General features: G+C 47.3%; 8 protein-coding genes across 8 annotated transcripts; 5 read left to right on the forward strand and 3 right to left on the reverse strand.

The window, feature by feature from the left end:
* Nucleotides 1-598: 598 nt before the first annotated feature.
* On the forward strand, nucleotides 599-3,078 carry F4813DRAFT_379567 (SPX-domain-containing protein; the record flags this gene model as incomplete). The annotated part of the gene is made up of 3 exons (XM_049245472.1): nucleotides 599-1,084; nucleotides 1,140-2,747; nucleotides 2,797-3,078. The coding sequence occupies 3 exons, from the start codon at nucleotides 599-601 to the stop codon at nucleotides 3,076-3,078; spliced, it is 2,376 nt and encodes a 791-aa protein (XP_049101709.1).
* F4813DRAFT_401327 (uncharacterized protein) lies at nucleotides 2,927-5,146 on the reverse strand (the record flags this gene model as incomplete). The annotated part of the gene is made up of 6 exons (XM_049248397.1): nucleotides 2,927-3,762; nucleotides 3,830-4,062; nucleotides 4,168-4,441; nucleotides 4,494-4,656; nucleotides 4,794-5,003; nucleotides 5,057-5,146. 6 exons carry the CDS (start codon nucleotides 5,144-5,146, stop codon nucleotides 3,662-3,664), a joined length of 1,071 nt encoding a protein of 356 aa, XP_049101710.1. The 3' UTR covers nucleotides 2,927-3,661.
* Nucleotides 5,114-6,541, forward strand: F4813DRAFT_323290 (uncharacterized protein). The gene is made up of 6 exons (XM_049241034.1): nucleotides 5,114-5,640; nucleotides 5,705-5,767; nucleotides 5,827-5,889; nucleotides 5,939-6,169; nucleotides 6,233-6,377; nucleotides 6,437-6,541. The coding sequence occupies exons 1-6, from the start codon at nucleotides 5,365-5,367 to the stop codon at nucleotides 6,469-6,471; spliced, it is 813 nt and encodes a 270-aa protein (XP_049101711.1). The 5' UTR covers nucleotides 5,114-5,364; the 3' UTR covers nucleotides 6,472-6,541.
* A 1,905-nt stretch (nucleotides 6,542-8,446) lies between these two features.
* F4813DRAFT_387240 (ankyrin repeat-containing domain protein) lies at nucleotides 8,447-10,950 on the forward strand (the record flags this gene model as incomplete). The annotated part of the gene is made up of 4 exons (XM_049246533.1): nucleotides 8,447-9,551; nucleotides 9,636-10,018; nucleotides 10,183-10,701; nucleotides 10,756-10,950. The coding sequence occupies 4 exons, from the start codon at nucleotides 8,447-8,449 to the stop codon at nucleotides 10,948-10,950; spliced, it is 2,202 nt and encodes a 733-aa protein (XP_049101712.1).
* Nucleotides 10,951-11,548: 598 nt separating this feature from the next.
* F4813DRAFT_351809 (uncharacterized protein) lies at nucleotides 11,549-14,507 on the reverse strand. Its single transcript, XM_049242458.1, has 6 exons — nucleotides 14,090-14,507; nucleotides 13,755-13,953; nucleotides 13,640-13,695; nucleotides 13,387-13,590; nucleotides 12,645-13,319; nucleotides 11,549-12,552 (listed from the first exon to the last, which is right to left on the reverse strand). Exons 1-6 carry the CDS (start codon nucleotides 14,184-14,186, stop codon nucleotides 11,969-11,971), a joined length of 1,815 nt encoding a protein of 604 aa, XP_049101713.1. The 5' UTR covers nucleotides 14,187-14,507; the 3' UTR covers nucleotides 11,549-11,968.
* A 192-nt stretch (nucleotides 14,508-14,699) lies between these two features.
* On the reverse strand, nucleotides 14,700-15,842 carry F4813DRAFT_351811 (uncharacterized protein). The gene is made up of 4 exons (XM_049242459.1): nucleotides 15,765-15,842; nucleotides 15,524-15,700; nucleotides 15,151-15,462; nucleotides 14,700-15,092 (listed from the first exon to the last, which is right to left on the reverse strand). Exons 2-4 carry the CDS (start codon nucleotides 15,698-15,700, stop codon nucleotides 15,036-15,038), a joined length of 546 nt encoding a protein of 181 aa, XP_049101714.1. The 5' UTR covers nucleotides 15,765-15,842; the 3' UTR covers nucleotides 14,700-15,035.
* Nucleotides 15,843-16,065: 223 nt separating this feature from the next.
* On the forward strand, nucleotides 16,066-22,150 carry F4813DRAFT_351813 (SNF2 family N-terminal domain-containing protein). The gene has a single exon (XM_049242460.1). It carries the CDS (start codon nucleotides 16,282-16,284, stop codon nucleotides 21,532-21,534), a length of 5,253 nt encoding a protein of 1,750 aa, XP_049101715.1. The 5' UTR covers nucleotides 16,066-16,281; the 3' UTR covers nucleotides 21,535-22,150.
* On the forward strand, nucleotides 22,151-24,403 carry F4813DRAFT_351816 (uncharacterized protein). The gene is made up of 2 exons (XM_049242461.1): nucleotides 22,151-22,670; nucleotides 22,828-24,403. Exons 1-2 carry the CDS (start codon nucleotides 22,457-22,459, stop codon nucleotides 23,898-23,900), a joined length of 1,287 nt encoding a protein of 428 aa, XP_049101716.1. The 5' UTR covers nucleotides 22,151-22,456; the 3' UTR covers nucleotides 23,901-24,403.
* Nucleotides 24,404-25,041: the final 638 nt, after the last annotated feature.

Raw genomic sequence — 25,041 nt, forward strand, 5'->3', positions numbered from 1 at the left:
CTAACCCAACTCTAATTGATTGGGCAATGGCTGCTGGACAGCAGGGACAGTCAAATTCTGCTACCGCTGTGGATATGCGACAAGTGGAGAATGTCCCTGTATCATGACGCGAGGCTAGACGGGTTACAGGACGGGTTCCAGGACGGGTTCCAAACTTTGCTACTACCTACAACAGATCGATCGTGCAGCTTTTCAACTTCGCATTGTACTATATTATTTTGCACTACGCGCAATTTTTTTTTTTAGTTACATACTACCTATCGTAGTCTCCGGGCTTGATTTCGAGATCCTCGTCTGATCTACTCAATTGCTGTCTTTTCTGCAATCTATTATTAATTATCCTCTTTTCTTTTTGCGAACATAGTCACGCGATATAACCTTGGTACTCTTGTTGGCATTGGGGGCTTGGGAATATCTTTTCTCTTTTAACCTATACTGCCTGTTTCTTGTTTCGTATGTTTCCACCGGTGTGTTTGGCATTTATTTGTGTTTCTCCATGCTAATTATTGAAGATTTGACCACAAGGAAGATCACCTGGCGTTCGACTCGATACCCTGATTCTAAGGTTAAGTGGCGCGCTTCCCCGGGTCTAGTCGTCATGAAGTTCGGCGAGCAGCTCCGATCTAGCATTATTCGCGAATACCAATGGTATTATATCGACTACGAGGGGCTGAAGGATGAGCTTAAGGCGACCTCTGGGCCGCTTGTAGAGGTGGACGAAAGCTCATCTGGTTCCGGAAGCAAGAAGGGCAAGGCCAACGCCAAGAGTCAGCAGAACAGCAGATGGACGGAAGAGGACGAGCAGAGGTTTATCAGTAGACTGTATGCGGAACTCGAGAAGGTCTATACTAAGACCAAGGTCAAGCAGTCGGAAATTCAACGTCGTATAGCGGTCAGCGAACGGGAGGTCAAGGAGGTCGTCGCTAAAGTTACCGAGCGAGGCTTGACAGAGCAGGGGCCTTCCGAAGAGGAATTCATACTGCTTGAGGAAGACCTGAGCGATATAATTGCCGACGTCCACGATCTCGCCAAGTATGTCCAATTGAATTATACAGGGTTCTACAAGATAATCAAGAAACATGATGTTCGTATACCTATTTGAGTATACCGCTTCTTAGGGAAACTAATCGATATTGTAGAAAATGACCAACTGGCACCTTCGGCCCTCATTCGATACCGCACTCAAGAACAAACCCTTCTATAATGAGGATTTCGACGCCGAAGTCGTGAAACTCTCCAACATGTATAACAACGTCAGGACGCGTGGCAATCCCGTAACAGGTGATAGCGCTGCCGGTGGTACCCAGGGCAGCTTCGTCCGCCAGACGACAAAATACTGGGTGCATCCAGACAATGTCACTGAATTAAAGCTGATCATCCTGAAGCATCTGCCCGTGCTTGTCTTCAATGCTAGCAAGGAATTTGAGACGCAGGATTCTGCTATTTCTTCTATCTACTATGATAACCCAGAGAAATGGGATCTATACGAAGGCCGACTAAAGAAGACGGAGGGTGCTGAAGCTATCCGTCTTAGATGGTATGGTGGCATGCAAACCGATACTATTTTCGTGGAACGTAAGACCCATCGCGAGGACTGGACTGGAGAAAAGTCCGTAAAAGCTCGCTTTTCTGTGAAGGAGAAGAACGTCAATGCATACTTGAAAGGAGACTTACTTCCGGCAGCCCTCTTTGAAAAGGCTCGAAAGGACGGTAAGAAATCCGAAAAAGCCATTGCCGAGGATGAGACTTTGGCAAAGGAAGTTCAATACTCAGTCTTGAAGAATGGGTATAAGCCGGTTTGCAGATCGTTTTACAATCGAACTGCGTTCCAACTGCCCGCCGATGCTCGTGTCCGAATTTCACTCGATACTGAGCTTACAATGATACGAGAGGACAATCTTGATGGCGTTAGGCGGTGTGGTGATAATTGGAGGCGAATGGACATCGGCATTGATTATCCTTTCTCACAGCTACCTGCTGGAGATGTCGTGCGTTTTCCTTACGCCGTCTTGGAAGTAAAACTCCAAACCCAACATGGACAAGAGCCCCCCGAGTGGGTTCGTCAACTCATTTCAAGCCACCTCGTAGAAGCTGTGCCCAAGTTCTCTAAGTTCATTCACGGCACGGCTTCATTGTTCCCTGACCGAATCAATCTTCTTCCTTACTGGATGCCTCAGATGGACGTAGATATTCGTAAACCGGTAACCCACAACTTTGGCATTCACCGGCCGACACATTCCCATACTAGCGGCACGACCTCGGACGATGATGACGATGACATTGATTCGGATGCCGAAGATGCTACCGATACTGGATCTGCAGGTCCTTCAAGTCACGGAAATGGCTTGTCGCGGGGTGCCCAAGCTCTCGTGTTAGGAGATATCGAGGGACAGACGGCAGAGGGCACGACTGCGAACCAAGATTACCCATTGTATGACTCGGATGACGAAGTAGATGAGGAGGATGCGCTTGAGGAGGCGAGGAGGGTTGGTGGCTGGACCTACTACTCAACTCTGGCTAAGAAGTACGCGGGAGCGGCTAGTCAAGGGGCATGGTCAGTTGTAATGGCCATAACACCACGTCCTCGAGCTTCGACCGTGCCTCTTAGTAACCGAACGCAAATGTACTTCGGTGACCAGAATGTCCAGACGAAGAAGTTCAGAGCCCCGAAGGGCAAGAGGATTTACGTGCCTGTTAGAGTCGAACCAAAGGTCTACTTCGCGGCGGAAAGGACCTATCTCAGTTGGGTAGGTAACCCTATTTTGACTCCGATATTTGTTACTGACGAATTACTAGCTCGAATTCTCGATTTACATTGGCACCATTGCTGTCACATTGCTTAACTTCGGCACACAACCGACCACGCTCTCATTTATCGTATCTGGGCTCTTCACTTTAATAGCTGTCATGTCGCTCTGTTATTCTGTTGGTATCTACCTATACCGAAGTAAGGGGATTCGTGAGCGCAGAGCTATTAAGTATTATGACAGATTGGGACCGAGCGTTTTATGCGCGGCACTCTTCGTGGGAGTTGTGCTGAACTTCGCGTTCGAGGGCCGAGACAGGGCGGTATGGTAAATTGGATATTTGCCTGTGGCTACCTGGTACGGATTTTACTTGGGTGTTCTAGTATAGGTAAGCTGTGTGGAGGGGGCTGTATAGTGGTGTGTAGAATATGTACTTAGGTGCCATGTAGGTTGTTCGATCGAGTTTGCTAGTATTATCTATAGGATCGAATTTATGAGATGGAGTGAGTGGTTGTACATAAAGGAAGACGGAATATTGGCGATTTATATAAACAGATATCCAAGATTGAAAAGTAGCTTGTAAGCACTGTAGATCGTGTCAGCGGAATTTATATAAGGTACCTGGTGGCTTTGGTATTGCTCCGTTTGCTTGTATGTTCTATTAATATAATACATAGGTTAGGTATGTATTAATGACTCGTTTCTATATAGGGATAAGGGCTGCTGGTCTCTCTCCATCCCTTCTTATCGGGGAAATGTTACGTTCTAGCCGAACACGATTCTCCTCGTCCCTAATCTCCTTGAAGGGTCCAGACCATTGACCGGCTGATTTAGACGTTCTTTAAAGTTATGTATGTTCTCTTCGTTGCGCTTATAACTTTCCAACCCTTTTCTAGCATTTAGGTAAACTTGGCTCAGCTTACGCCCTGGTGCCAGCTATTTTTATGCCAGGAAGATAGGGGCGTTACCTTTGGTAAGCTTCGGAGACCACTGCTATCAGGCCAGGACCAAAGCACTATAGAAACGTGAGCTATCATACCCCAATACACTGATGCTAAATCAAATATAGGAAGAGAACTTACCAGCGTTGCTACCGCTGGTATGAAGCCATATGTATGCTACATTGGGCGCCTTCTTTCGTATGGTAATCTTGGGACCAAGCTTGCCGGAACGACTTTTGTTTGGTATATTAGGAGTTTTGGACTTAGGATTCTTTGCCCGTCTGCTCTCCTCGTGTGCAATGGTAGCCCCTGACTTGATGTATGGATTCGGTTTCTCGATCTTTCCGCGGATTGCACTTCCACCACCCTCAGTTCTAGGATTCTTAAGTGGTTGTTCTTGATTTGCGCCTGTGGGCTCTGACTTGGCTAGATAGAGGTTTGCTCGTGTCTCCTAACGAGTTGCCAGGTGATATGCGTACGGGGACTGTCCTAGAGCATTCAGGGTCGCGAGAGCTTCCGGGTCTTTTTGTACTAAAGACTCGACAATTCTACTCAGTCGAGTACAGCTACTCTTTAACTCCTTCTCAGCTTCCCTACGCCGTCTACAATTTGGAATATTTTCTGGAGAGCAAGTCGGGACCTCGGCAATGTAACGAGAGTGGTGTGTGTACTGCTTCGTGTAAGGGCGTATTTCCGGCGCCATGCCGTATCTTCTGGCTACATTGTTGACGAAATGCAGCGATGTGCGTCTTGCTAATTAGGAACAGAGCCACGTCTAGGTTTTCCTTAATAGCAAGGTGCAAACAGGTTTCGCCGTTTTCATTCTGTAAGGATATAGCTTTCGCCGCAACGTCCGGTGCTATCTCGCACATCAACTTTGCGAGGCCTTCTTCCTTTCGCTTTATCACTACATGCAGCGGAGTCTCCAGCGGTCCTGTCGTTTGATGTACCAGATCTTCGGGCGCTTCCTGTAGAGCCAACCTAGGTACCTAACTACGAAGTTCATTGCGTCTTAAGTTTTATGGAAAACGAAGAGGTTCAACACGATATAGTGCAGCAAATTTGATTCTTCTACGTTTTTATCGCCCTTGAGGCATATACATACTCGGGCCCAGTACTTTTCAATCACATCCGCATCGTCGAACCTGACCTCTTTGCTAACTTCTGTTAGGAGCTTGGTACGCTTGGTCCAGATGTCGATTGTGCCTGGTCTACTAATGGCAAAACCTGGCTTGCCGTCATCAACATCCTCCTCATCGTCATCTTCAAGTTCATCTGAATTTTGTTCGAGCTGATCAATGTCCTGACCGGCTTCCTCGAGTGGGGGCTTTTCAGGTAGCTAGGATAGCCTCAAAACCCTCTACTCACTAAGGCCTTCGAATTTATAGTATATATGTTTCGGGCGGCTTGTTCTCGCGAAACCTTATCATTAGATAAAAAGAAGAGGCTGGGCCTCATCCTCATCCTCATCCGATCGTCGGAGGAATACTTAAGTCCAAGTACTCAACTACAAACTTATTTACGGATTTCCGCTTATGCTACATCGTCTATCGTCAGCTTTGTCTCTTTTCCATAGGAGAGCATGGGCGTGGAAGACTTGAGTAATGAAGCCGGGTCTAGCGTAGAAACTGAATTTGTGCCGGGATCCAATGAAGATGAAGGATTTGTAGTCGAGAATGGAGATGAATCGAGTTCCCAGGCCGCGAGCGGATTCTTCTGAAGAATCCGCTCCACCTCCTATCCTATCTAATAGCTTAATGATATTTGTCGCAGGACTTAGTACGGAGTACCCAGCTATACACAACAATAGCAAGGTAGAAGGGTGGACACATGTCAGAACCTTTTCCTCCAAATCGGAGAGACTTTTTGGCGAAAAGGGGTCAATAGAAAACTTGGATGATATAGTCAAGGAATTACTGGATTTTGTTCTGCACTCGGCAGCAGATATCAAAGTTGTTATGTCCCCTTTCTAAGACTATTACTAGTCGGGCATTATCGCTTAACTATACCTACTAGGACTTGTCCGAGCTCAGTCTTGGTTTTATGGCGGCTGATCTCGGTGGTATGATGGTGAAAAGGGTTTGTCGTTTCCTATTTGATATCTACCAGCCTGGACCATTCCTGATGATCATTGGCAGGCTCTACTAAATGCATTATCACTTGTCAAGTACCGAGAAATATATGAAAGAACCTCGCTACTAGTAAGTCACGAAGTATTTATATTCTAGACCAGCACATTAACTACCCTAGGCTTTCTTTGGGACTCCTCATCAGGAGTCTAAAGTGTACAGCTGGGAAACTACAATATTGAGCATCATTGAAGATACCTATCGAGGGTTATGGGGCCCTTGGTTTCCGGATCGTATCCGCCAGCTATCGCTCTATCTAGAGAAGCTCCGTCTGGGTTTTAATAATATCTCGGACAAATTCAGGATTCTCAACTACGTCCAAGATTTGCTTGAGCCTAGTTCTGAAGTCCTGGTAGGTCGAATATCTTTCCTATAGTAGTTGTGTCATATAACTATCGCTAAACCCACAAATTAGACTGTTCACAAATCTTGCGCAGAGCTCCAAGGCTTCAATATTACGAACATCAGACGCAACGTAACGCATTGCGAACTCACTCGCTTTGTGGAAGAACCTCTTGCGGAAGACCATGTTGTAAAGCGTATAGTAGACGCTCAGACATGTAATAGGTTTTTCCTCGTTGCTTTATGAGCCACCTCGTAGTCGCTAACACAAGCTTAGATCTTTCTAAAGGCTATCGTGAGCTTATCCAGTAGTTGTCTATCCAGTCAGACGGGATTAAGATGAACTTCGAAACACTAGGACGTCTCGATAGCCTTGCAGATTTCATTATCCGATCGAAGACGTTAAAATCTCTCATGGACGACGACGGAGCAGGCATTATTTCACTGGAAATTCAAGCAGAGGTCGATGGAAAACAGATTTTGTCCTGTTTCAGCAACGCTATCCGACAGTCCATAGCAGAAAGCCCTGGTGTTGTCATCGCTTGCTTCTCGCTTACTTCTACTGAACCCCTTTTCTTGACCGAGACGGGACTGTTATCAGGCTGCCTCGTCCAAATACCGAAACAATACCCTATATTATACCGGAAGATGAGTAGACGCTTTAAGAAGATCACAAATACCGTGTATAGCCTAAACTTTGAGCTTAGAGTCCGAGGACTTTGGGAATGCTTAAAGTAGCCTTTCTTTTCTCCGACAACCCATGTTTTTGGATTTTTCATACAACAGGCACTTCAGCCGAGAAGACACTCCTCCTGAAAACAATAAAGCATCTACAATTCCTTGATGATCTAGACGAAGGCTCGCGCAAAGTAATTATTGTTAATACATCAACGTCTATAATTGACCTCCCGCCATCAAAAAAACTTTCGCGAATCGTTATGGATCGCGATATATTGAGAAAGTTTATCGAGAAGGATCTTCAACAGCAATTAGATCTGATTATAAGTACCAAACCTCGAATCTCGGACATTAAGGAGAAAATTTCCCAGTTATTATACGAGCATGGGTCGAATCACAAGTTAATGGAATTCTTGTTAGATGCGTTACAGTTCACATCCCTATCCCAAGCGTCCTAGCTCGCCTCACGGATAACTTTACGTCAACTGATATGGCATTCCGCGTAATATTCGATCGAGTCCCCCACAACTGTCGAGCCTGGGCACGTAAGGTCCTCGGGTTTCTATGTTTTTCGATGAGGCCCCTGTCAATAGGCGAACTTGCAACTGCTGTAGCCGTAACCGATTGCGAAACTCTCGAGCAACTCCAAAAGAGTATTGCACCTGGAACAGCAACCTATGTTCGGGAATTACTTCCAGGAATAGTACGAATTAACTCAGGAAAGGTATACGTAGTTCACGATGAACTGAAGTCTTTCCTCCGCCGGAACCCAAACGACTGGCATCATCTCGAGGACTACCACTCGGAAATTGCACTGGCTTGTTACCACTATCTTGGCCTCCTCGTAGAGCGTTATGGTATTTCTGGTGCGTCAAAACTGAAATCAGCTGTCCGATGGGAACGCCGCGCCAGATCCTATCCAGGGAACATACGGGACACTTTTCTGGGTCATCGGATTTTCTGGTTATCCTCTTATGCTTCCATGTACTAGTGTGAACACTGCCTCTCTCCACAAAGTGACCAAGCTGCGATCCCACGGCCGGGGCCTTGGATAACAAATCCAGATCATCTGCATGAATTACTCATCTTGAGGTTTTATAGTAGACAGCCATTCGATCAAATCTGTATAATAACCAAGGAACCCATGCCACTCGACCTGAGGAAGGCGGCCAATATGAATGAGATGGATGCTTTTCAAATGACATTACAACTAGTTGACCGTCGGCCTAGCAAGGTATGCCTCGATATGATACATTTTCCTGCCTCTTCAGCAGAGGATGATGTCGGTCGTTGGGCTTATGCCAACTTCCCAATGTTAGGTATGCATGAAGAAGTCGCTCTATACCCTCAAGTTATAGAAGCACTTCTCCAGCGTCAAAAAGAAGCTGCGCTCAACGAGATATCCGCTCTACTTGTGTCCATCGTTCTGCACAACGATCCATCCCTCCTAGTTGACTTACTCGGAAAACTTGAGGACCAAGTCAACCTTAGAGAAGTATCAGGCGACGCGTTAAGCTACGCGACTGGCTAGGGTTTCGTTGATATTGTGAAAATATTGCTAGACTACCAAGCAACTCCTCTCAGGGTTTTCCGAGCCGGTTCGAATATTATGACACTTCTAGATACGGCCGTTTCAACTGGAAATAGGGAGATGGCCCAGCTACTTCTGGACGCTGGCGCTGATGTAGACGCGAGGGGTAAAACAGGATTTCTAGACCGCAACACCAGTCCACTTCATGTTGCCTGCCGACTCGGTCTCATAGACATGGTACGTCTGCTACTCAACGCAGGCGCAGACGTCAACCTCCCGATCACTAACGGCATAACTGCGCTACATACTGCAAGTATGCGTGGATTCGCTTCGATCTGTAAGCTACCTCTTACTGAGCGTGGCGCACTCATAGTAACAGATGCCCTACACCAGACGCCATTACATATTGCAACAAGGTTGCATCATATAGGGCCGCGGTACAAAAAGACGGCCGTGACGTTGATTGAAGCTCTTCAAAACCAGTTTTCTGGTTATAGAGAGGGCAGCAACCGGGACAGTAGTGATGACGCCCAAAATCTCTCGAAAATCATCAACGCGCAAATTGATTATAACAAACGAACCGCCCTAATGTACGCAGCAATAACTGGCGATGTGAATCTGGTGATATTTATGATTGATATCGGGGCCAGCATACATATCACCGATGAGGACGATCGTGATGCTTTGTTTGGGGCTACGATAATGGATGATGTGGACATGGTTCGTTGCTTGCTGGACAACGGCGCGCAACTTGACCGAATGCGAGGAGACGGTAGCTTATTACTGCATGATGCTTGTGCCTGCGGTAGCCAAGAGGTGATTGAAGAATTTCTCAAACGAAATACACCTGTTGATCATCTTGATAACGACATGACCCCCCCTATTGGAGTCGCAGCTACGTGCGGCTTGATCCGTGCGGTGAAGCAGCTCATCCCACGGAGTTCCAAAGAGATGATATCTCTCGCACTAATATTTGTGGCACGTTACGGTTGCCACGAGATTGTCAATACCCTGGTAGAAACTGGCGCAAATATCAATCATCAAGATGAATTCGGCAATACACCGCCCCAGTTCTCCTGCTGGAATTCGTGTCCAAAATACAATTCGATATTACTTTACGACCCCCTTTTAGATTCCTCCTCTGGAATTTATGTTCTTACCTTGATGACCCCTAAGAACTACAGTCCTTCCTGACATGGCATTTAACCCCTATACATTCCCCGGGTCGTCATTCTGTCGGGACGCTTGGCTAATTTTGATATTTTAGTATTTCATGCAGCAGAAGCTGGTAATGAGTGCTTCAAAATTCTCCTAGAGCACGGAGCACAGGCAGTGTTGCCTGAGAGCATTAAAAGACCACCTCAACACTACATATTCAAAGCTGGGGTGTCTTTCCTTGGCGGACTTGCCTATACATGCTCTCCTAATATAATCAGAGCCTATGTCGAGTACCTCAAGCTCCAAGTCAGTGGGGATGCTTTCCTCTTAGAGATCAATGAAGCTCTTGCCGCGGTGACGTATGTTTCAAAGCTCGAGAACATAGAAGTTCTGCTAGAGTGCGGCGCAGACCCCAACTTTATGACCACTAAGTTTGACATCGCGTATGGCTCAGCTATTGGCATGGCTGTTTTGGATGGTGATCTAGAGATTGTTTGAGAGCTATTGGACAACAAAATAACGCCTGTAGATCTCAACAAAGTAGACGACTACCGCCGTACACCTCTCCGACTAGCAGTGGCCTGGTGCTTACCAAGCATTCGAGAAAAGATGTTGAATTTACTTCTCACACGCGGAGCTGACCCTACAATCTCGAGTGGCACTTTTGGAACAGCTCTAAACGCAACTTGCCTGGTGTCTCTCGAGACATTGCGGATGACCTAGGGCGGCTCCCTCCCCATCTTGCAGCACTGTGGTGCCCTACTAATACAAGAATTGATTTTCTGACTACAGAAAGTTCTACATTCAGAAGCACAGATAAGCAAGGGCGTAACGCACTTCACCACGCTGCCACCGGAGGTCGGTCTACCATGATTGAGAGGATACTAAAAGAATGCCCCGACTTAATCAATGTCTCAGATCGTGATGGCTGGACACCACTCCATTGGTCTTGTCGGCAGGATGACATACAAGCCACGGAGTCCTTGATCAATCATGGTGCCAATAGAGAGGCCATAACTCATCATAGATGGGCTCCTCGCCACGTTGCTATCTACCACGGAAAGACAGAACACCTAGACTTCTTTCCGGAAGACGGCGGTGATACCGACGACGAAGAGCTGCCTAGTGAAGCGGCGGAGCTAGTGGTCTACAGTGGCTGTAACTCATGCTTCTGTGTAAGTTACAAATTCATTATTGATCATACCTAGAATCATACTGACTGCTGGTAGGAGATTTACGGGACGGGATATCGTTGCGGTACATGCCCTGGTTATTGGCTCTGCTTTAAGTGCTACTGGATCCATGAGGAGACACACCCTAGACATCATGTGTTCTCGCGACGTGATCAAGATTCAAATGAGCTAGATACGCCACCAAGTGACGAGCTGGAAGCTACAAATGGACAAGATGGAGAGAATAATTAATACATGGCTTGTATAGCCTTAGATAGTTACGACGGATAGGCTTGCTGGAATGATGATGAGAACGTTTACGTCTATTGGGGGCTTTATGCTATCTAATTACATTAGGTACATATAGCGGCTAGGCTTGCTGGAAGGTTGCAGGACGAGGATAGGATGAGTGATGGACTTGGCTAACTAGGAAAAGTATAAGCTAAAGCAGAGCCTGGCAATTATATTGATCATAATTTCAGGGAAGGGGGCTGTGGTCTTTTGGATATCTGTTAGCCGTAGACAAACGAAAGTAATGGTTGAAAAGAATAGAGAAGTGCCTCGAAACGCTAGAAGTACCTTCATGAGATTCTATTACGGGTAAGATTTAATTCAATGCCTGAGCTGAAGAATATCAAGCCGCTTAGACGGCGACCTGAATATTATAAATAGATGCAACTTTGTATAGGTAGACAGCTAGCCGATGAGCCTTGGGTACATATGATTAGTTGGAAATGTGTGATAGGAGCTCGCAGACCATTGGCTGACACTGACAAGTGATAATTCTACTCGATTCTACTGAACAAGATATCATCTACTCAGATTTAATTCCATGATTTAAGTATTTGTGTAAAGGCAATATTCCCATTTATTGCTCTGCGAGTTATATACCCGCGAAGTTGACTTAACTAATCTATCTATACTCTTCTCAGCTAAACACCAAACTTTGCTTCCCTTCCCATACCATAACATTAAAACCCCATGTCCTACGGGCTGTGGTTCAAACCCTTTTACAAGGCCAAGAATGTTCTACAAGCCAACTCGAGGTTACCAGTAGTATTAAAAACAAACCAGTAGCCATGTTTCTCATGTTAGGTAGTAAGCTAATGATACGCTCTCCCAGCAAGAAGTCTATAATGCATTGGCTACAATGCTAGTTTGCGAACGGGCTACGACGAGGCATTCCCCTACCAATGCGTCCAATAATCATGAATATTCAATGATCTTCCAAAATAAGTTGCTATTGTGAATGCACTCGGCGGGGTTTCGATTACATTGGCGCCCCGAATTGCTCGTCGAGATCGATTTGTACTTGGGGGCTATTGGTTAGTGCCTCAATGGTATCATCCATCACTTTACCACCAGCCGACGTGAAGTGACGAGTGCGCTTGATGCCCTTATCGGAGCAGCCTGTGATACGAATTTCTGGGGCTGGGTCGCCACATATATGCGAGTCTACATTTGAATGCTGAAAGATGTTGGTGCAGTTGGTGAGGTCATTACCAAAGTCAGCTGTTGACGTGGATCGGTGAGAGAACACTCCCGAGAATGTACCCTGGCTGGGGGGAGAATTGTTTGAGCTGTTGTCCTGGGTTTCCTTACCGAGGCTGCAGATTGATGGCTGCGATACCTTGCGCATCTCGACATGGTCTATGGTTGATGCATTTTCATTCGGGGAGTCCTGGTGAAGACGATTCTCCTTGCGTGACTTCACTTCAGGAGCTGTTGGCCCAATGCATCCGGAATAGACAGGAAGCGGATGTGGTTGATTCAACAACGAATGTGTAAGAGAATTTGCGAGCTCGGACGAGAAATTGGCGTGGTTAGAGTTGAAAAAGTCGTTCATTGACGTACCTGTAGTGGAATAATTGTCAGCTTCGCTACATTGACGTCTTGGCCATTTTGTGGAGGGACAATGTGGTTCTTGAGATAATGGGGTGAGATACCTCCAGGCGCGTCGATCTTGCTCACGTCTATATTAAGCTCATCAATGAAATTTGTCCCGGTCAAAGTCGTTGGCGTGTTAGATGGCGCCTTGGGATTATGGGTGGCTGTATCTGCATCTCCAAGATTAGACGTCGAGAGGCTTAAGAATTGATGGTCTGATATGCCTTGAGTAGTGTTTGAATTGCCCAAGCCGTAATCAGGCATGCTCATATCAGAGCGTGATACCTTGCTTATGCCGGTAGTCCTGCGAGTAGATGCATAGTTGCAGTTAGACTTGCCGCTGTCGGTGGTCTGGTTGAATCCTATGGGCCCGAAACTACTGTTTGTCCAATCAAAGCAAGCGGTAGCTTCAGACTTTTGCGTGCTGAAGGGATCTGCCCAGGCGGATCCAGATCCGGATCCGGTTTCGTTACGCTGTAACAATGCCTGGGTATTAGGCATAGAGCTAAGAAAGCCGTTGGTATTTGCTTGTACCAGTCCCGGAGGGCCAGGATTGTACCCAGATGAATTGGATGTTCCTTTCATGTAACTCGTCGTCCGACGACGAGGGGAGTGGAGATGGGCATCCGCACCGTCTTCGTGGCGTTGTGATGGAACAGGCATAGTAGGGTTGAAAGGAGTGCGCCGCCACATCCCAGGATTCGGCCATGCAATACCAGAGCTCTCGAGAATATCTGTGATACATATATATTAGCATGGAATATCTTACTATATCAAAATAGGGGGTATTTGGTTCTCTACCGAGGGGAGCATGTTGGAACGAAAATGCCACAACATTCTTGACTCGTTCGATGGGGACACTTAGAGAGTCCCTTGGGAACCCCTCGCTAATGACAATTTTAATTCTTCCAATTTCATCTGCCGGGCTCCAGTAGCTTTGCTGGAGAACTTCGCTGCGGAACGGAGGGAACCGGAGGGTTTCTAGGTCACCATTTTTGGTAAACTCTACTCATCATTAGTTGCTAAATTATAACTTAGAACATGGGTTACTTACCAAAGCTATGGTTGATCAGCTGAGGCCACGGCCCAGTGCGGTTTAATGCTGACGAACTGAGGGATAGCTTGGTCAGTGTCTATTCAGCTTTAGGACGTTCGTGTTGATGACATACGCAACTAGACGGCCATCGATCAAGACTCGTGCCTCGAACTTGACTAATTCTGGATGTTTGCTGTAGCTTCTGGTGAACTGGCTGATGTCGGGTGTCTTCCAGGAGTGAAGCGAGATGTTGAATTGGGTGCCCGGGGACAGTCCTGGCATGAAACATGTCATGGTTGGTAAGCCGTACGATCCGTGGCTATATGCGAATTCTGAATACACCTAAATTAGCGGGCTCACAGTAAAGAGACTGCATGCTAATAGGCCTTCCTTGACCCTGGTGATCGGAGGTGGCCTGGGGGCCAAAAGCGTCCGGATGGGGGACCCTTGATAGGAATTAATACTCACCATTATCGTGGACCACATGGCAATTAGTCTTGAACTCCTTCATTGGGATTTTGGAATCCCTGGGAAACAATAGCACATCCCAATCCTCAAAACGCATCTTCACTAACTGGGGATACTGAACGACGAAGTAGAGAAACCTGAAAGAATATCTGGTTGATACAACGAACAAAACTTGGAATAGAGCCGATAACCTTCGAGAGACATTAGCATGAATTTTGTGTTCGGCGGTATTTAGTTGTTGGTGATGTGAATTGTAGCAGTTGAATATTCTAAGTGTTAGAAAAGAGATGGATAGTTGTAAGGTAACCTGGCCGATGAAATTCCACGTGGATAGTACCTATACTTGATGGTGTACTTGTAAAGTGACAGCTCCATAGTGAGTTCCTAGTTCATCAAATATGTATATGTTGAAGCTACCTGACGGAGCTCTTAAAATTAACAGAAGGTGCAGGCAGGCACGATACCTCTATCAGCTCAGGTTACATAAGGTAAGCTCGGATGTGGTATAGAATCGATAGGTACGTACTCAACTTAGAAGCAAGTATGGGCTAAACAGGGTATAAAAAAGAAAGAAACCTTGACATGTCATTATGCGCTGATGAGCTGATGATTTTGTAAGTGACGAACTCGGGAAATTGGAATTCAAGGTAAGCAAGCAAGTAATAGCTCTCCTTTCGCCAACTCTTACAGAGCAATGGATAGCACCTTGCATATTGAACATGTACATATTGAGCATGTAGTCCAATAATCAATTCAACGCTGAAGACATGAATTGCTAGGGCTTGCAATAGTTATAGCATGCAACTCGGAAAAGTTGAGACAATTGTCTATAGGATGACTAGCCTTGACAAACTTGCATGTTCATCTAGTAGTCCCTCTGTCAAGATGATCTGGGTCATGTTTAGTATCTCCGAGCAAAGCCGCCCTAATATATGTACAAACATCTTTATTCTTCTTCTGCCTCTTCAATCTGATATGGTTCTGGGTCGCCAGGAGCTCTTGCCTATAAATATCATCAATATCATACCCATATTTACTAACTCAATCAACTATTAACTTACCCTTAAAGCACCAGCACCGCCTAGTTCTCGTTCGAGACCACCTTCAAATTCCCGAGGGAAAGACTTCTTGTCAGGATATACCCTACCCACCATCCAACATACTCCGACGAAGGTAGCGATAAATGCGCCAATTTGCAGTAGTCCCTTTCCAGGGGAGACCCATGTGTATTCGTACGGAGAGAACATGCCGAGAATGTCATTATCCTCATGGGCCGGCTCTCCATAGTTTCTTCGCTCTTGCTTATCCCACCAGTCCCCATATGGATCGCGAAACTGTCGCTTAATGGCCGGGGGGTTAATATAGCCACCGTTCTGTATGCGTCAGTTATGAGAACATGACTGATTAATTCCCAAAGCTAACTAGCTAACTGACCATGCCCGGATCTTCAGCATCTGTGAGTTCTACCCTATCTGGGAACTTCTCGTCGATGACTGCGCGGTCATTAAATGACTTTGGAAGAAATGTACGTTGTTGGATAATGGGTAATCTTCGCGATGCTAGCGATGCCGACCGGAGAGCCGAAGCCCTTACAATTCGCTGAGGAAGCATCTAGAGAGCATATGTTAGCCATTTATGAATAATGAGGCAGTCACCGATATCAATTGCAACATACTGTAAGGATTATCGGCTCGATACTTGGATAGTATCAAATTGTGTCTTGCTTGGGAGTACTTTGTCGCTGGTGCATTTGAGAAGCTTGAAGCTTGAAGGCGACGACTGACCATGTAGGTAGGCTTAGTAATAATATTAGCCTCAGCGCTAAAGACATGTACCATGTACCATGTACCTATACATGTACTGTACGTACGTTAGGTAGAAAGATGGGGGGGCATTATGCACGGATCACGTTTTTTCTCTTATGTTGGGGAACTTTGACCAAGCTGGGTTTATTCCTGTCCAAGGCAAGGCGGAGACCCGACGAAATTTTTGAACCATCATCAAACCGCTGATAATTACCAATTCTGATACAAAATCCATCACATTTATTGTTCTAATGCTCTGTGCAAGCTTATACTTCGTCATGATAATCTACCGTTAATTCTCTATCTCTCGACGTAATTTTTATCCCATCCAATGTCCATTTCGTCGAGACCCGCGTCCTCTTTCTCTCCTTACACCCCTGGACAGCTATGACGGCTACCGCGTCGCCCGAGTCTGCGCCTTCATACGATACCACAAATCCCACAAACTTAAACGGTACAAACGGCCAACCTCCCCAACTAACTCCTGATAATTCTACCGCCCTTTTAGATAGCCCATCTTGCCTCGACATAAAATTAGAAAAAAACACTAGAGACCAATTGTCCCCAACAAAGGCCGAGGCAAATGGCACCCACACGGATAAAGCAGTTGTCGAAACCCCCATTAAGAATGATGATGTTGATGAGAGACCTTCCAAACGCCGCCGACTACGTGACACAACACCCCATAGCGCATCCCGTCGACCAAAACCCGAATCTCCTCCATGGAAGAAGATAGAGGCTGATGGGCCCACCACTTTCACCGAAAATGGCAAACGCAGGTCTGGACGCACCAACCAGGTGCCCTTAGAGCTGCAACCACCAAGTAACAAGAGGATGACCCGAGGTGCTCTCCACAGCCACCAACCCCCTACTCCAGTCAAAGACAAGCGTGCTGCAACTAGTAACCAAGTAAATGGTTCACATAAGCACGCGCCAGCGGGCAAGAGTGCTCCATCCAAAGCTTCTACTCCTAGTGCCAAGCCGAACACAAGAAAATCTTTAACCAACGGCACCAAACCTTCACCAAAAACTCGAAGACACTCCTCTTCCCCGCCCCCCCAGACGAGACCGCCGAGACGATCTGCCCGGACACTGGGTAGCTCTAGAACTCTCCGAGACGTTGTCGACACTCCCGATGGCAGCTCCAATTATCCCGCGGATGAAAGCCCTAACTTGCGCCCAACGAAGATCCGGCTACGTTTAAAGGGTCCCAGTATCCCCACTGTTCATCCAGCTCAAGTCAACGTTTTCCCGGGACAGACCATTGCACGTGCCAAAATAGCATCCGATTTCTGCGACTTTGTACATCGTGCGCCAGCTGTAGATGTCAAGGATGGCGGCTGGCTCGACCTTGTCGACGAAGGAGACCCTTACACGCAAGAGGCGGCTGAGAAAGATGCCAATGTCATCATTCGAATCGAGGCTGAAACGGAGCCTGGTGGACTACTTAGCGAAGAGCGTTCTACGTTGTTTGCCCCGGAACCTGTCGAAGAACCTCCACGACAGTGGGCACACATGGATCATCTTGTCAAGCAAATGGCCAATTTTCGAAAGTTAATGCTAATGGAACAGCAAAGACACAGAGCTACGGCAAAGCGATTAGCTGAAGCCTGCCGAGACGAGTGGATACGTCGACAGCCCAAGACGACAGAGCAAATCGAAGCCGAGGCTAAAGCCGCGTGGATCAGTCGCTACAGAGCTGTCATTAAAGCTGTCTCTGGGACATGGGAGAATGTTAAAGCCGAGGTCAATCGGCGCCGCTTAGAAGAATGGGAAGCTGCAGAACAAAAACGAGTTAAAGCTGCCTTGAATGAAGCTGTTAGCATGTCAGAACTCAAACTGCAGGCTCGTCGAGCGCATTTTGATTCGGAACTTCTATCTGACGAAGATGAGGAAGAGCTAGAAGGGTCAGACGACGAGGCCGACGGCGAGGATAATGAACTAGGTTCCGACGAGGGGCTATCGGAAGAAGCATCAAACGAGGACGAGGACGAAGATGAGGACAACATGTCTTCTTCCGATGATGATGATGACGACGATGACGCAAAGTCGAACGGTTCGAATGAAGGCCTCACGCAAGACCAATTAAGACAGAAATACGCGAATGTCCCGGATTTGGCACCAGATGACCAAGGCGAGACTACGGATGAGTCTGTTGACATGGACGATGATTTGGGGTCAAGTGACGGGGATATAGACAGCAGTGAAGAGGATGGCGAATCGGGGGAGGACGACGAAGATTCTGGGGCTGACGAGGGTCCTTCCGGGCTACTGGGCCTTCTCTTTGGTAAATCCGAGCTACAGAAGATAAAGCAAGAGGCAGTAACAGACGAATTGCCATCTCAACGTGATGTTGAAATGGCAGACGCCCCAGAGTCAGTACCTGTTAACGGAACGATCCCCCCTGATGATGTTGCATTTGAAGAGGACGCGAAGGGTGACGCAGTATCAGAAGGTGCAGATGTGCAAGATAAGACCTCGGTAGCATTAATGAAGGGAAAAGAGCATGTCATCGAGAGCGCTACTCTTAGCCATGATCAGGTGTCAGCGAATCCACCTAGTACTGCGGTTACTACGGCTGCACCACCAGAAAACCCACACGAAGCTAACAATCCTAATGTTCCTACTATAGCACCGGAACCATTGCAGGCACAAGATGTTGAAATGGAAATCATTGAAGCTGTTCAGCAGGTCAATGAGGACTCATTGTCTGTAGCAGTGAAGCCGAGTGTGGGAGCGGTACCAAGCGTCGAAGCCGCAAATACGTCGTCGGATCAGCCACAAGTGACTTCGGATACAGACGCAATCACAAATCCTCCCAGTCGTGATCGAAGCCAGTCGCCTCGGACGTCTGATACCAAACCTTCAGAAGTTGACACGGCATCTTCCGTCATTAAGTCAGGTGCGAGTAGATCAAGTTCGCCCCAATATCAGGTACCGAGGACAGACGTCCCATTTTTGCTCCGAGGAACGTTGCGTGAATACCAACATTATGGTTTGGATTGGCTTGCTGGTCTCTATAGAAATCAAACTAATGGTATTCTCGCGGATGAGATGGGTCTTGGGAAGACTATCCAAACCATCGCCCTCTTAGCTCATCTAGCCTGTTACCATGAAGTATGGGGACCACACCTGGTCATTGTCCCGACTAGTGTTATGTTAAATTGGGAAATGGAATTCAAGAAGTGGTGCCCTGGATTTAAAGTCTTATCCTACTATGGTAGTATCGATGAGCGTAAGCGAAAACGCCAAGGGTGGAAGACGGATGACATGTGGAATGTGTGTATCACGTCCTATCAAATCGTTCTACAAGATCAGCAAGTCTTCAAGCGCAGACAATGGCATTATATGATCCTTGACGAGGCGCACAACATCAAAAACTTCAAGTCCAAACGTTGGCAAACGCTACTCACATTTAATACTCGAGCACGGCTCTTGCTCACAGGCACGCCGCTGCAGAACAATTTGACCGAGTTGTGGTCGCTACTCTTCTTCTTGATGCCGTCCGAGAACGGAGTCGGCGGGTTTGCAGACTTAGCAGAGTTCCAAGACTGGTTTCATAAACCAGAGTCCCAGATCTTGGAAAGTGGCCGAGAACAGATGGACGACGAGGCTCGTGCAATTATTGCCAAGCTGCACAAAGTACTCAGACCTTATCTTCTACGGCGTCTAAAAGCAGACGTCGAGAAACAAATGCCGGCCAAATACGAGCACGTCGAATTCTGTCGGCTATCGCGCAGACAGCGAGAATTATACGATGGATTTCTATCCCGTACGGACACCAGAGAAGCCCTTTCTTCGGGCAACTATATCTCGGTTATCAACTGTCTCATGCAACTACGTAAAGTTTGCAACCATCCAGATCTCTTCGTGGAACGTCCAATCATGACATCCTTCCGACAACGTAGGTCAGTCCTAGTCGGTTACGAGGCGACTGAGAGCCTTGTTCGAGAAAAATTACTCGAAGAAAAGCCTATGAATGTCATCAGCAAGAGTTTCCTCAATCTCATTCCAGCCCACCACGAAAGTTTATCAAGATCAGTGTGCGATCGAGTTTATCAACTTAGCGCCCATCGCCCATTAATTGACCTCCGCGAAGCTCAGAAAGCGCGAGCCCAGGCTGCTTACACAAATCTAGATCCTGCTAGTGTAGAGTCCAATATTGTATACCTAGAGAGCGCGGCGCGATGGGGTCGTTTCGAGGAATTACAACACTGCGTCTACCTAAACGCGCTCAGGCGACAACAACGTCCAATATATGGTAAACAACTTACGGACTTCCTGACTCTTGGTATCAGCATGCGGCCACACAAGCCTCGTCCAAAAGTCCCACGAAAGATCATGAGTTGGTTTGAAGAGGATTCGCTTGTTTTACGATCAATGGTACCTACGCTCGATCAGCGTGCTGCATCCATGAAGACCATCATCTCCAAGTTTGCTTGTGTCACGCCAGCTGTCGTTACTGGGGATTTTGACCGGTTTGTACTCGGCTCTAGCGGCGTGGAGATGTTTGATGAGACGAATCTCAAGTTGTCAGCTCCAGTACGACATTCGCCGTTCATGCAGAAAGAAGCACCGCTTGATCCATGGCACGAAGCACGCATGAGGCTCAGCATCCAGTTCCCTGATAAGAGGCTTCTACAATATGATTGCGGAAAATTGCAGGCTCTCGACCGTCTCTTACGCAAGCTGCAATCTGGTGGCCACCGTGCCTTGATATTTACGCAGATGACAAAAGTGCTTGATATTCTTGAACAGTTCCTCAATATCCATGGGCACAAATATCTGCGACTTGATGGAGCTACGAAAGTAGAGCAACGGCAAATTTTAACAGATCGCTTCAACCACGACCCGCGGATTCTCTGCTTCATCTTATCTACACGATCGGGTGGTCTTGGCATTAACTTGACTGGAGCTGATACTGTTATTTTCTATGATCAAGACTGGAACCCTGCGATGGACAAGCAATGCCAAGACCGATGCCATCGCATCGGCCAGACGAGGGATGTGCATATCTATCGGCTCGTAAGCGAGCACACCATCGAGGCGAATATTCTTCGCAAAGCAAGCCAGAAGCAAATGCTCGACGATATCGTAATCCAGGAGGGTGGCTTTACTACCGACTACTTCAATAAGCTCTCGGTGCGTGACGTTATTGGCGGCACCCCAGACGAGACTGACGTAGTCGGCGACGCAATGGACCGCGTTCTCGGCGGCGTGGAAAACAGCGACCAACGCACAGTCGGCCGAGTTCTCGAGCAGGCCGAAGACCGCGAAGACGTAGATGCCGCTCACGTGGCGGAGAAAGAGATACAGGAAGACGAAGCCGACTTTGCTGAAAAACCGGTGACCGGAAGCGCATCTGGCTCTTCGAGTACTAGGCTAGGCACTCCCATAACCCGAGATGGATCACTTACACCGGGCATCGGAAAGTCAAATCTTGGGCTGTACTCCGAGTCCGCAGATGCAGATAACCCAATCGAAGAGATTGAGACTAATGCTTGGGGAGAGACAATTCACAATATTGACGAGTACATGCTTGATATAATGGGCAAGCAGCTGGAAGGTACAGCGTTGGAGCTCCCCAAGGATAAGAAGAAGAGCAAGAGTAAGAAGGGCAAAGATACTCGCAAGCGTTGATGTCGCCCACACGAGCTACAATTCATTCCTCGTAGCGCTAAACCGCGATAAGAGGACAACTTGGGCAATTGAGCTGAATATTACGGAGCCTGATGTCAGCTATAGCAAATCAATGTTGGCAACACGCACGCAAAGGCGTTGGTTGTAGAGACAATAAAGTAGGCGATGAATACTGGAAAATAGTCATGGAGACAGGTTTTATACGTTGCATATATTGGTGTTTTTGCACGGGGTGAACAAGGGTTAGGCGGCATACTGTAAGGACTTTGCATCGCGTTGGTATGATAGGCTTATTACGTGTTGGAGTTGGGGATGCCATGAAAAAGAGCAATTAGAACCTTGTATCTGTATGAACCAGGGGGGTACTAGTAGATAATAACGAGACGAAAAGACGAGAGATGACCGCTCTAGCGGAATTCACCACTTTAACAAACATAAGTAATGGTAGCCTGTGTATAGGTAGCTAAGGCTAAGGAATGATATGGCTGGCGACGCTAGAGAATACCTACATAGGTAACCTAGATGGCGACGCCGGCAAACCATGGACGCTGCTCTGTAGAAGAGCCGATATATTTCCCCGCGTAGGATCCACCAAGAAGAACCGATGAACCGTTCGACTTATCTAGGTTAGCTAGTAGCGGGCAGCCCCGAGGACCTGATTATCCTTTTTGTTTATAATCGAGAAGCTAGAGATATTTTATGATATTCTCAGATGTAATTTCGAAATCATCTCGTGAATAAAGGGGGATTATAAAGTCAAAGCAGAGAGGCGACCAAGCATATATGACAAAAACTACCCTCAGCTCGACACTAATAACTCCCCTCACAGTAGGTGAGCGACAAGATCGACGGCATCTATAAATACAGTCCGGATCACTCAAAGCTCTTCACCAAGGAGTTACTGTTTACGAGCACATTGAAGATGGCGTCCCAGACGACGCAAGACGCCCAGCACGAGAGCTTCCGGCAGTATCTACCAGACTTAAACACTCCACGGTTCCAGGCTATCGCAGAGAATGACGCATATGGCCATGCGCAGGAACTGCTAGAGCATCACCGGCCGCCATGGCTGTATGGACTTTACGTGCACTGGCGGAAATTGTTTCAAGAGCCCTTCAAAGGTGTGACTAGCGATGGTATGTATTTCCCGTTACTTTTCATCTCAGTCTCCCTGAACACGTGTAATTGAGAGTGAGGAAAATGGGTTGGATATTTTGTAGGCGTTGAAAAGGGGTAAATGAGTATAATCAGTTAGCAAAATGGAACATAACTTACAAGACTAACAACCACCAGGCACCGTCCAACCCAACCTTTTCCAGCTCCGCGACGAAGGCGTGCCCATCAGCGCCATCGCCGCCAATGCTGACGCCATAATCTCGCAGCTGAGCCCCGAGCAGACCGCTCGCACGCTCCTGCACATCGACTCGCCCGAGTGGCGATCATGGTCGAACCCCGAGTTCCTCCTCAGCGACAAGGGGATTCGTCTCGACGAAATCACCCCTTCGCTGCGCAAATCCGTCTTCGCTCTTCTGAAGACCACTCTCAGCCCCGAGGGCTACGAGAAAGCGCGCGCGGCCATGCGCATCAACCACTTCCTAGGCGAGCTGGTTAACGCGCCCAAGGTCATGAACGAGCACAGCTACAACTTCGTGCTGTTCGGGGCGCCGGCGACCGATCGGCCTTGGGGCTTCTCGTTCTACGGACATCACCTGTGTCTCAGCGTGTTCCTGTACAAGACGCAGATCGTGGTGTCCCCGTGGTTCATGGGCGCGGAGCCCAATGTCATCGACGCCGGGCCGTTTGAAGGCACGCGCATACTGCATGAGGAGGAGCGGCTGGGCTTGGAACTGATGCAGAGCTTGGGCCCGGACGACAGGCGCCGGGCTACGGTGTACGAGCTCATGAAGGATCCGAAAATGCCGCGCGGGCGCTGGAACCACGACGACCAGCGACATCTGTGCGGTGCGTATCGCGACAATCGCGTGGTGCCGTACGAGGGGATAATCGTGGGAACACTGTCGTCCGCGCAGCAGGACCTCGTGCGCGGGATTCTATTCCAGTACCTTCTATACCTACCCCCTCGATCCCGCGAGCTGAAGATACAGGATTGCGCAGAGCGCTTCGGCGAGACGTATTTCTCGTGGATCGGGGGGTCTGGCGACGCGGACCCGTTCTACTACCGCATCCAGAGCCCGGTCGTGCTAGTCGAGTTCGACCACCACTCTGGCGTATTCTTGAATAATGCCGAGCCGGCCAAGTTCCATATCCATACCTTGCTACGGACGCCGAATGCGGGGGACTATGGGTTTGCGCTGAGGAGCCAGATTGGGCCGGCTGTGGAGCAGGGGTATGTGTGGGAAGAATAGTCCCTGTTGATTTTTGTTGTTGTTGTTGTTGTTATGTGTGGCTTCGTGTATATGTTGCCAGCGGATCATCCAAGGTATGGAGTTGGATGGTGGAAAAGGGGGTGAGTTGGCTATACCGTATGCGCTTCACTTCAACATGCATACCTACACGAACTTATAGTATAAAAAGCGTTGTAGAACCGAAGCCTAGTTGAGGAATTATATATAAAAGCTCCAAGTTGCTTCTTTTCAGTTGATTTGGTTCAGATATATTAACATTAATATCAGCATCAGCTAACTCTATTAAAAGTCTCTTGAGTCTGAGATGTCGCAGTTTAACATACAGTGAGACGCCGGCTAGGTTAGAGCTTATGAAGTAGGTAGCATACATATTTCCGCTATCCAATTTTGAATATGCGAGCGCTATACTAAATTTGACCTTTCTCTCATAGTAATACCTCTATGTATATATTAACTCGTATTCCCATTATGTAATTTTCACAAGACATAACATACTCCTTAACCTAGCTTAGTTATAAGAACTTGACAACTCATTTGCCATAGTTAACTATTATCTTTATATGGGGCGTGCGGATTATAGAGATGTAAGTATAATATGGGGTATACGTTCATGCAAGGCAATATTAAGCTCCTCTCTGCGCAGTATTCGGCCTTGCAGCTCTGACTGATCTGTCTTAACACGACATATCATATCATCAGACAAGCCTATTTACCTGTTTATATCACATATGTAAAGCAGACGCACTCCCTCGCCCCACCGAACAACACACAGACCCCCTAGCAGATACCTATTTAAATATCCCACACTCATATATAATACATATTATATTATATATTATACAGATTAATGCTGCAGCTACGTCTAAGTCGCTAATATATATATATATATACCTATATATATTACATGAAACGTAAAGTTAGGAAACCCAAGACTATATTATATTATAAGTATATCTATCCACACCACACCACACCACACCACACCACACCACACCTTACCTCAAACTACCTACTCCCCATTCTTAACCCCAGCGTACCTACATACATACATACATAGGTATATACCTACCTCCATACGTAAAAAGGAGGGGCTCAACGCAGCCCAGCCCAGCCCAACCCACTCGAAGCCCCGTTTCCACGG

Source organism: Daldinia decipiens (assembly GCF_022478715.1).
Source record: "Daldinia decipiens strain CBS 113046 unplaced genomic scaffold F4813scaffold_8, whole genome shotgun sequence".
Lineage (NCBI taxonomy): Eukaryota > Fungi > Ascomycota > Sordariomycetes > Xylariales > Hypoxylaceae > Daldinia > Daldinia decipiens.

Coding starts and splice junctions, on each gene's coding strand:
- F4813DRAFT_323290 (XM_049241034.1), top strand. CDS start 5,365: ATGGAGATGAATCGAGTTCCCAGGCCGCGAGCGGATTCTTCTGAAGAA. Junction 5,890..5,938: donor ATGAAAGAACCTCGCTACTA/GTAAGTCACGAA, acceptor TAACTACCCTAG/GCTTTCTTTGGGACTCCTCA. Junction 6,170..6,232: donor AGCCTAGTTCTGAAGTCCTG/GTAGGTCGAATA, acceptor CCCACAAATTAG/ACTGTTCACAAATCTTGCGC.
- F4813DRAFT_351816 (XM_049242461.1), top strand. CDS start 22,457: ATGGCGTCCCAGACGACGCAAGACGCCCAGCACGAGAGCTTCCGGCAG. Junction 22,671..22,827: donor CAAAGGTGTGACTAGCGATG/GTATGTATTTCC, acceptor AACAACCACCAG/GCACCGTCCAACCCAACCTT.
- F4813DRAFT_351811 (XM_049242459.1), bottom strand. CDS start 15,700: ATGCTTCCTCAGCGAATTGTAAGGGCTTCGGCTCTCCGGTCGGCATCG. Junction 15,463..15,523: donor ATGCTGAAGATCCGGGCATG/GTCAGTTAGCTA, acceptor TGACGCATACAG/AACGGTGGCTATATTAACCC. Junction 15,093..15,150: donor GCGGTGCTGGTGCTTTAAGG/GTAAGTTAATAG, acceptor TGATATTTATAG/GCAAGAGCTCCTGGCGACCC.
- F4813DRAFT_351809 (XM_049242458.1), bottom strand. CDS start 14,186: ATGCGTTTTGAGGATTGGGATGTGCTATTGTTTCCCAGGGATTCCAAA. Junction 13,320..13,386: donor GTTCCAACATGCTCCCCTCG/GTAGAGAACCAA, acceptor TATGTATCACAG/ATATTCTCGAGAGCTCTGGT. Junction 12,553..12,644: donor CAAGATCGACGCGCCTGGAG/GTATCTCACCCC, acceptor ATTCCACTACAG/GTACGTCAATGAACGACTTT.
- F4813DRAFT_351813 (XM_049242460.1), top strand. CDS start 16,282: ATGACGGCTACCGCGTCGCCCGAGTCTGCGCCTTCATACGATACCACA.